The sequence below is a fragment of the Carassius auratus genome, chromosome 1 (genome assembly GCF_003368295.1).
Source record: "Carassius auratus strain Wakin chromosome 1, ASM336829v1, whole genome shotgun sequence".
Classification (NCBI taxonomy): domain Eukaryota; kingdom Metazoa; phylum Chordata; class Actinopteri; order Cypriniformes; family Cyprinidae; genus Carassius; species Carassius auratus.
In genome coordinates, this window is record NC_039243.1 from 27,774,058 (window position 1) to 27,784,535 (window position 10,478).

A 10,478-nucleotide genomic window follows, 5' to 3' on the forward strand; every position below is an offset into this window, starting at 1 on the left:
GCTTTATCAACATTATTAAATACAGTATGTTTTTGTCGGCAGCATTAACATTTTTCAAAATTATCTTCAAGTGCGTACAAGGCCCAACCCCATTTGTCACATAAACTCAAACCGAACTAATAAGCTTAGAACTCATCCTGTTTCTGAACACGATTAAGAACAGATTGCTCTCCTCTGATTACAGCTTTTGAGTCACAGCCAGACTGGCCACATCCAGACGTACTCGCATCTGGCCTACTCGACCAGGGGAATGTGATGCTTTTGGAAATTCTGTGCAAAAATCAGTTTGATTTCAGGAAATGATGCTGAAATCTCTTTTTCATACGTATCTAGGTTTGCCCACTCAAGGCTGTAGGCCACATGATGAGCTGCTTTTCTTAAGCTCACCGGTCTGCTGGTAGATTGATCCCAAACCTGTGATAAAGAATATTATGTTATTTATTAACACCAGAGATAAAAACACTTTCTTAATATCAGTAAATCAGTCTGTTGAGTTTGAAGAAAATATAAATGACCTACTTGGGGCATTTAATCTAAAGTATGGTAGGGAACTGTCATGCATTGCTGGAGCTTTTCCTCTTTGGCTCTTCTGCAATGGCAAAGCTAAAAAAAAGAAGTTAGATCACTGTGTTAATTTTCAGGAAGTGCACAAGTCTTTAATTTCAGACCTTATGAGAAGATCCAGTGAGTTGACAAGTTAACTGTGATAACTTTCTATTGTAACAGGAAGTCATAAGACTCGAGAGCATCACACTAGTCTTATGAAATGTACGAATCTAACAATTCTCAATAGAACCGGTGTATTTCTTCAAGACAACACACATACATCTGTGTTTTTATTTTGTTTGTTTTTATTCATTTAATCAATAATAATTATTATCATAATAATTGGTTACATTATGATTTTGTGCTTTCGAGAGATATCGCAAGTAAGAAATAAGAGAGTCTCCAATTCAAGGTTTTTAACTTCTCAGGAAGATTTAGCTTAGGTACAATAACACTTGTAATGGTCATCTGAATTGACATTCAGAAGCCTTTTAGTTAAAACAGTTTTGTTAACTGATTTTTAGTTTCAAACAAGGCTTGCTGTAAATGGATGTTTGGCAAAGAGACTGTATCAAATGTTCCTTGCACGGAGATGTATAAAGTCATGTATAATTTCAAAATTGTATGAATTGCCCATAGAGTTCTACTGGACATGCTTAGAAATATTTTTATTGTTTCATACATAATATTGCTTTAATACCGTTCTCTTTTCCATGAAGCTGGTTAAGAAGTCATCGATATCTGTCTTTCCTTCCAGAAAGTTCTCTGCTGTCTCCTCAGACTCCTCTTCAGCCTGATGGGCTGCCACCTTTAACCTGGCCTGCAGCGCACTCAGACTGCAGCTCTGGCAGAGGAAAATCACATCAAACAGTACAAAAATAAAAAAAAGGAAATGCAGCCATTACTTCAGTCTTTAGTGTCACATGATCCTTTAAGAAATTGTTCTAATCTGCTCATCTGATGCTCAGGAAACATTTCTCATGATTAACATTGTTGAAAACAGTTGTGCATAAAAAAAATAAGAAAAAAAATATAACTACTATTCATTAAGGACACAATAAATAAAAATTGACAGCAAATATGATGTTTTTAATCAAAGAATCTTAAAAATGCATAACGGTTTTCACAAAAAACCCTATAAGCAGCTAAAAATATATATATATATATATATATTTATTTATTTATTTATTAATAATTAGTTATTAATAATTGAGCAATAACTGATAATTATTAAGCACAAATTCTGAAGACTGGAGTAATGGCTGCTGAAAATGGTACTTTTCAATTATAAGAATAAATTACATCCTAAAATACATTAAAATATAAAATAAGTAGTAATATATAAAAAATAGTACTGTTTTATTGTATTTTTGATTAAATAAGTAAATAAATGAATATTTTGTCAAGTCCATTCAACAACCAGAGGCAAAATGTTCCTGGATTAACAAAAGCTGAAAGTCAAAAAAAAAAAAAAAAAAAATAAAAATAAAGGCAAAAGATGCAATACGGAAGCAGAAAAACCACAAACACAACACTGGTATGTAAAAAAGGTTTGAAATGTTCAATAATAGCATAGTTGACAACTAGAATACTATATTTTCCATTTCCTTGTCCAACAGGCTTCTTGTCCCAATCATGTGCATGTGTGTTTTACCTCACTGAGCTCATGTTGTCTTTGCATTTTGGTTTCAAATACCGATTTCATCTGGGTTAACTGTTCATACTACAGAAAATAAAACAGCAGATAACCGTTAGCATATTGACAAGACTGTAATGTGGGATCCAAAAGTCTGAGACAATTTGTGAAAATGCTACTATTTTGAATTATGCAACATATGGAACATAATGAAGTTGAATTGAACATTTAAATCACAGACTTCTGGACCCAATCATTTTGGTCAGTATTTGGGAAAGTACGTACTTTACACAACATCTCTTGTCTCTTGCCCTCCAGTTGAGGCTCGAGCTGTAGGTTCTTCTCTGCAAGCAAGACATATTTCATCTGTTATTCGAACTGTGTGAGAGTATGAGCTTGTTGTTTTAAAGACTAACTCAGACTTGTAATGGCACTTGTATACTGTTGTTGTTCTCTTATCGATCTGATTGCTTCTATTGTTCCCATTTGTAAGTCGCTTTGGATAAAAGCATCTGCTAAATGATTTAATGTAAATGTAAATGTAAACTTGACTCAAATGATGTGTGTAATATTTGTTTACAAGAAAAATTCCACTGATCCCACTTTAGTCCAAAACTGCTCAGGAAACTCACTGGCTATCTCTACGATGTTGTTGACCAGCTCCTCTTTGTCAGAGGTTACTTGTTTGAGCTGAGGCAGACACATGAAGAACTCCAAGAGCATGTCATCTTGATCGCTCATGTCCTTCAGTTGAGAAACACTACCAGATTACAAACAGACAAACCCACCAGAAAGAAGAGAGAATGAGACGAATGTCAAATGCATGTTATTTAAAAAAATATACATATGTATTTTCAGATATTTCTTTATTTTAAATACTATACTTGAAACAGATAAGACAAATCAGATCTAATTAATTCTCCTAACAAACAAATGCCCTGACATGTTGTACCTCATCTCAGACAGTTCTGGAAAGGTATCTGGGATCTCAGGCATCTTGTATATGTGTCCATTCAGACCGGACTACAGAGGAAGAACATCAAAAGTGAGCTTTCACGGGTTATTGTGGCTGTAATTACATATGATCCTGTTTCCAGGCTTTTGCATGTCATATTGCAAAAGTCTTTGTTGGTTAATGAGATATAGTGCATTTTCTTTGATAAATTCAGTGGTACATGCTTTAAGGAAGCTCATTTCTATTCCATCACACTTTGGTCAATCATAAAAATGTTGAAATTCTAAGATAAGAAATTACAAGTCACAATTGTGTATTCATTTTGAGACATGAACAGTTGGTTTCTCAGTCATATTTTTGACTTATCTCTTAACTATGACTCGGTATTAAATAATTTTGACTTTTTAAAACATAACGAGACAAAAAGGTATGGCAAACTAAGTCAGAATTAACAGATGAAAAGTATGCCATATAAAGCATTAGAATTATGAGAAAGCTGAAATAATAAAATATTTATTTTTGGTCTTAATTACAAATTTTATCTCATAATTTCTACTTATCAATTATAATTTACATAAGCATGTTTTTTTCACATGTAGCAGAAATGGCCCTTCATAAGGGATAGCAAACTGAACAGAGTATTGAAATGATAAGTTGATAAAAAGTGTCCTATTTATCAACAGTTTTTGCTAAATTCTGCTTTAACCAACAGTGTGAATACTGTAACTTCTTAATATGGTTCATAAGTCATAAATATGAGATAAATCTAAATTTCTGCTTTATTTTGTGCATTACAGCCTGAATCCTACTTCTGTAGTCTGAACATGAGAAATGAACAAAAAATATTAATTTTACCAAATCAAGCCAAAACACATTTATTGTATAAAAGCCAGGTGCAGTCTGAACTATCAGATCAGAACTCAACTCAAGTAGTCTTTTTTCACTGTTCAGAAGAACACAAGTACTCAGCAACACATACAGTGTGTGCAAATGTCTCTAGTAGACAGAGCTGTGTAAAAATACAGAAACTGTAATCTTAATAGACTGATTTGGTTGATTTTAGGACTGAATGCCTGTTAGGTACCTGTGAGTCAGCAGTTGGTACCGGAAGAGGAAGGTCAGTGATGAGTCCAAAAGCTGGTGCTGCTGGTCGGGGAGGGGCTTGTTGAGGCTCCACCCCTGTATGTGGCACAGGGACAGGGCCGATTGGCCGTTGACCATCCTGTGGTGGGAAGGCAGGAACAAAATGGAAGCTCTGAGTTGGGTAAGGAGGCATCCCCGATGGTTTGTACATACTGAGCCAAAAGACAAAGATAACAAAAGCACACATTAACTTCTTTATTATGGTAGACATCATTTAACTTCGATTTAACTTCTAGTAAAATGGTGAAAAATACTCACTAAGGAAAGGTGGGACCCGACATCAAGGCAGGAGGACTTTTCCAAAACTCATCTAGCAAACTCTGAATTACTTTGCCTAAATCTGAATGCATTCCAAACTTGATTAGAAAGGGAAAAAGAAATAAATGTATAACAGTTGAGCTTATGGAACTTTTTTCTGAATGTTCTGTAATACAATTTAGATAGACAAAGTCAGCAAAAAACAGCATGTGACTTGATTTTCTGGCTTTTCAATTTGTATGACATTGACAGATTCATTTTAAATCATGAAAAAATCTGATCAGTTTGTGTGTGATCAGCAAGCTGAGACAGCATGCATCGAATCAAAAAAATTAATTATCAGCATGTTTTGATCAGTAGGGTTCATTCATTTACATCACAACGATTTTCGTTTGCATTTTTGAAAAGTTTTATGTACTTTCCACACTATGAACTTATGCACATATGTATTCCTATTGAACACCTAATACACATGCATATGATGTCTTTGATTTCACAGATTCACGTTTACAAAAAACACTACAATAACAATGTTTTTGAAAAACTGGCACTTTGAAACCCATTTTCAAAAGATATCATTATGAAAATGGCACCCGAAACGTCATCGTCCTGTAAATGAACAGCCGAAATATATATAATGTTTTCTTTTTTAAGTTGAAAACTGTTGTGCAAACACCCCGTTAAGAACTACATCTGAAAGTAATTTGCATCCATATTTGAAATCAAAGTTTCAAGCGGACCCTACGTTGGGAAACACTGGCTAAGGTGACATCGCAGAAAATTCTAATTAGTATTGTAGTACTCAAATGAAAGATCATGAAGACAAACTTTTTTCATTGTTGTAATGTTGACTTTAAAAACACTTTCAGATTCCAACCAAGTCATTTAAAATGATGAAAAACTTACATTAGTTATAAGTGGACTGGTAACCATTGTTCCATTGTTACTGTCTACTAAATGATGACCTACTGGTGGGAAAACACTGACCACTGGTTTCTCCTGAGGAAACTGTTGTGGGAGCAAGCTGTGGGTGACAGCAAATATCAAATTATAATAACACACACTCAAAACCATGATACACCATACTAATTATTTTTATACTTACATATTGACAGTAATAGTTGAATTGTTGACAGTAAAAGGAAGTCTGTACTCTACATCCTTCTGAATTTCTGCAAGACTTGGAGACATCATGAAAAGAATTAAGTCAGACAAATAAAGAAGAATTTCACTTAAAATAACAACAAATGAGTGTGACATCCACGTCTCAGCCAATTGTGATATTTGGATGTGGGACTGCTTGTTTGGCAGACCAATGAAGGACATAACAGTGTTTGGGGAAACGTGTTAGAAAACAGTCATTATATATTTGGTATTACATTATATTTTGGTATCTTGGCGCAGAAATCACTGTATATGGTTAACTACATTGGCAGCTTCATATTAGAAACTGAAAGATAGATAGTTCAGATTTTGATGAACTCACCATTGCATTTATGGGTCAAAAATTGTGTGTTTTTAATGACTGGTAACTAAGTTTAACTTAATCAGATTTAGGGAAGTTATACCTGCTCAAGAAGACAATGGCTCTGTCATTCTGTTAAATATGATACAAGGTGTAACATGCCACTAATTTAACACGCCCTGTTGAGTAAGAAGGGATCTCATAAACTATGAAGAGCTAATACTTTAATCTGAAACATGGACAGCACATCCAGAACACGCAACAACAACAACAAAAAGGTCAACAACACAAATCGGGTTTTCCAGATGATTCTTTTCACTGATCGTACCATTGAGCACATGTTATCAAGCCTGAAATCGTGATGTAGAGTTCATTTAGGCTGTCTCAAATCTTAGCGTGCTCTCAACTGCTATACTGAATACCTAATCGCTGTCCCAGGTAACGTTATTCGTCTCTCTAGGTTTGGGACACAGCCATTCAGAGACTTACTTGGAGTGGGCAGCTTTGAGCGACTCGATCTGTCTCTGTCTTTGTTTCTGTAGACTGTTAAGAGGAGGGATCGATCCAGGGCCCTTGGATAGGGGGAAAATCCAGTTCATTCTCGCCGGCCAAAACGAAAACTAACTCTTGAATGTCTCGGCGTTGTCAGTTTGAAGAGGCCTGACGATGTCAAACAGAATATTCAAGAAATACCCAACGCCACCATTAGCATTAGCTACTACCCTTTCTAGCCTTGTATTAATATTAGCGACCTAACAGTCATTTAAATTGGTGAACAGTAATCTAAAAGAAACGCTTATGACTGCTGAATAAGATATGTTGAGTTTTAGTAACACTGTGTAGTCTGAAGTACACTGGCTCGCAGGAAAACAACCCGTGTGATCGTGACGTCAGCTGCACCCGTCATCACTCTCAGTAGGGAGCAGTTTAAAGAGACACGGGCCTAGATAATTAATTTGTTATTATCTAGGCCCGTGTCTGGATATATATGGATATATAGATATATGGCATTACAGAGATTAAGGTATGCCAAAAACATTACTAAATGGATATTCAAGCACCCGCAGGCACATCTAAATCACGTGCATTATATCCACTCCAAGTAGTCACAGAATTATCAAACTAATTAAATTAAATATCCAAATTACAACGATTATAACACTCAATATAATTCACACGTATGATCATATAATTAATTTTAACCATACACTTTTACTAATAAATTATTACGTACATTCAAATCAAACACAACTATCAAACCACTCTGATCATACCCTCTTCCTCCAGACCGCATTAGTGCAGTAATGTACGTTTTCCTAAGTATTCCTACTTTTAAAATTCTCCACATAATTTCTGTCTTCAATATTTTTATTCATTAATTATATTTCATATAATACAGAAATTACTTTTAAAACATTACTTAGATATATCTCGTTAGAATAATTCTATAACCCGTGCATGTTTACAATAATTGAAATTCTTTAACATTCTTAATTGTATGTAAAGCTTCTATTTCACGAATTACGTGTTTATACCAATTTCTATAAGCATCAAATTCGATTCAATGAGTTTTTAAAAAAAATCATCGGTACGTATTTAACTTAATGCTCTTACTGAACACGCCAACTGAAAGAATACATTTAGTAACAGCTTACGTCAAATTGATCAGTTAACACTTCTTTCAGATTTTCCCATAAAAATTAATAGCCATAATAATTCACTCTTATTTTAACCAATAGCAAACCACTCTGATCATACTCTCTTCCTCCAAACCGCATGACTGCAGCAAGGAACGTTCATCAATGATGTAAAGCGTATGAACCAAATCATTACTCTACATCCGATTCACGCTCAGAAGAAAGTATCCAATCTCTTCATCGTGGTGTGGGAGACGCATCACTTTCGAAACACATTTCCTAGTTAAGAACTATAGAAATGATCCCTGAAAGTATAGTCTTAATCTTTACTCAGCAGAAGCAGCTCGAGTCAATCCTGATACTCCGAGTCTCACAGACGGTGTTCAACGGTCGAGCGACCTTACTGCACACGAAACAGCGGTGAGGAAAGTAACATCTAAAACACTAGCATTCTCATAATCATGGAAGCATAAAACACTTGTAAATAACACAAATATTGACTTATTATGTCGGTTCACATAAAATTAACACGGTTTCTCTGTTAAAATGACACATTTCCACATATTTGATGAGCTCACATTTAATCATCGATGAGAAAAACAACAGTCACAACCAAATTCTATTGGAATTATTAAAATTGTTCTAATCGTTCTTGTTATAAATATATATAAAATATAAACAATATTAAATACTTTATTTTTAAAGTAGTAACAATATATATAAACTTATATTATTAACAACCATACAGTTACCCATAATGCACGTCAAGCTCAAGATACAGCGCCAGACAAAAGTAACCAATCAAGAGAGAGCATATGCGTTTCTCAATAAAAATGAATAGAACGTCACAGATTTAAATTTCTATAACACAATAATAATGTGTGAATGAATTTAAAAAAATACCAAAAAATAAATATAAAAACAAAATTAAAAACCTTGTATTTATTTCTGGTACAGTGCAGGTACAGCAATAACAAATGTCCGGAGAGAAACCGCACACTCTTTATAAAGGTTCCGAGGAAAGAACTCTCTGTTCAGATTTGTTTTCATCCAGTTAAGCTTTTAAAAATATTTGTTATAAGTCAGAAAACATCCCTTGCGTTATTCTGAAGACACTCTTTAAGATACATGTAAAATTCAAATAAAGCCGAATAGAACGTCACACATTTAAATTTCTATAACACAATACTAATGTGTGAATGAATTTAAAAATACCAAAAAATAAATATAAAAACAAAATTAAAAACCTTGTATTTATTTCTGGTACAGTGCTGGTACAGCAATAACAAATGTCCGGAGAGAAACCGAACACTCTTTATAAAGGTTCTGAGGAAAGAACTCTGTTTAGATTTGTTTTCATCCAGTTAAGCTTTTAAAAATATTTGTTATAAGTCAGAAAACAGACCTTGCGTTATTCTGAAGACACTCTTTAAGATAAATGTAAAATCCAAATAAAGCCAACGGCACGTTTCAAAAATCACGGACGGGGCTCAAACATAGACAGTAAAAGAAAACGTATAACACAAATGAAAAATTTATTGTGAAAGTAAATGAAAACATACTTGTTTATGCCATTGCAAATTATTTGATGCCTGTATGATCTGTTTGTTATTTTATGTCGAATTATGTCGTTTATCTGGAAGTTTATGATCAGGGTGTTGGCATATTTTTTTTATGAATTGTTTTATTCAGTTAGTGATTGTAATCATAATAATTGTAGGAAATCATGAAATCATTCACTTCTCAAAATTTTCTATAAAAATATGAAATTATTTGTTTCTATAAATTATATTTAAATATGCACAGATGACAGAATGCATGGCTAAATTATATTATAATAAGGATTTAAGTACCGACTATATGGGTATTATATGTCATGCAGAATCATTGAAGACATCAATCTTAAATGGGTAACGTTACGATGCCTTTTTTTTTTTACAGATCATTATTGCGCGCGCGCACAAACACACACACACGACGACGCACAAAACTCCGCATTTGAACGGTCAATATCAAATAGTTAAACTAATAACATACTTACAGTAGCTGATTCAGAAGCGTCAGATTGTCGTAGCAAGCAAAGTCAGAATTAGCTACCTCCTCTCCTAGGTTCACGAAACGGTCGTCCATAAAATGTGTTGCTGTTATGTTGTAAGTAACCATAAAGATCCCTAAATGCATGTACTCTCGGAAGGCCAAAAAGTGCTTTTGCTTTCGCCTAGATAAACACAGCATCTCCCTGACATGTATGATTCAACACGCGCCTTCTTCATTTGGGCGGGATTACACAAATATTTCCACATACTGACTTAGATATGTGGGGCGCGTTTGAATGAGCCGTTTTAGGGGGCGTGGCACTTTGATAAAGAATATCTCTTTGGATTTGAGACTTTAGTCTTCGCAACTTTATTGATCTTATTCATGCACCAAGAGCTTGTCCCTTATGAAACAAAAATATATTGCAGTATATCGGAAAATATCATGTAATATATTAAGCATATAGTTATTTTTTCCAATATATTGCAATATATTGAAAGCGGCAATCATTTGTATATTTTGCTATATATTATATATGTATCATCAATATATTATTAAATGTATTCAAATATATAATATATTAGGAAATAAAAAGGGAAAATAATATATTACAATATATTTTAAGAAATATATTGGTAAATATATTTTCCTTTTGTAAGGGGTAACACTCCAAAGAGAAAAGGAAAATTGAAATGGCATCATATGACCTCTTTAAACACTGTTAGAAATTTGCATCATAGGCATGCGCACACTGAAACCACTTTACTGACTAGAATAATATTTTATGGAATTTCAAGTCTG

General features: G+C 33.8%; 1 protein-coding gene and 1 non-coding gene across 2 annotated transcripts; both read right to left on the reverse strand.

Annotated features, from left to right (window-relative positions):
• On the reverse strand, positions 1 to 6,920 carry LOC113106182 (vacuolar protein sorting-associated protein 37A-like). Its single transcript, XM_026267859.1, has 12 exons — positions 6,493 to 6,920; positions 5,644 to 5,718; positions 5,445 to 5,562; positions 4,539 to 4,636; positions 4,222 to 4,432; positions 3,135 to 3,205; positions 2,815 to 2,942; positions 2,468 to 2,526; positions 2,201 to 2,269; positions 1,247 to 1,390; positions 520 to 603; positions 1 to 414 (listed from the first exon to the last, which is right to left on the reverse strand). The coding sequence occupies exons 1-11, from the start codon at positions 6,600 to 6,602 to the stop codon at positions 529 to 531; spliced, it is 1,158 nt and encodes a 385-aa protein (XP_026123644.1). The 5' UTR covers positions 6,603 to 6,920; the 3' UTR covers positions 1 to 414; positions 520 to 528.
• Positions 6,921 to 7,745: 825 nt separating this feature from the next.
• Positions 7,746 to 7,961, reverse strand: LOC113110219 (small nucleolar RNA U3). The gene has a single exon (XR_003293105.1). It is a non-coding gene; the product is annotated as a small nucleolar RNA U3 (small nucleolar RNA).
• Between the last annotated feature and the right edge of the window lie 2,517 nt (positions 7,962 to 10,478).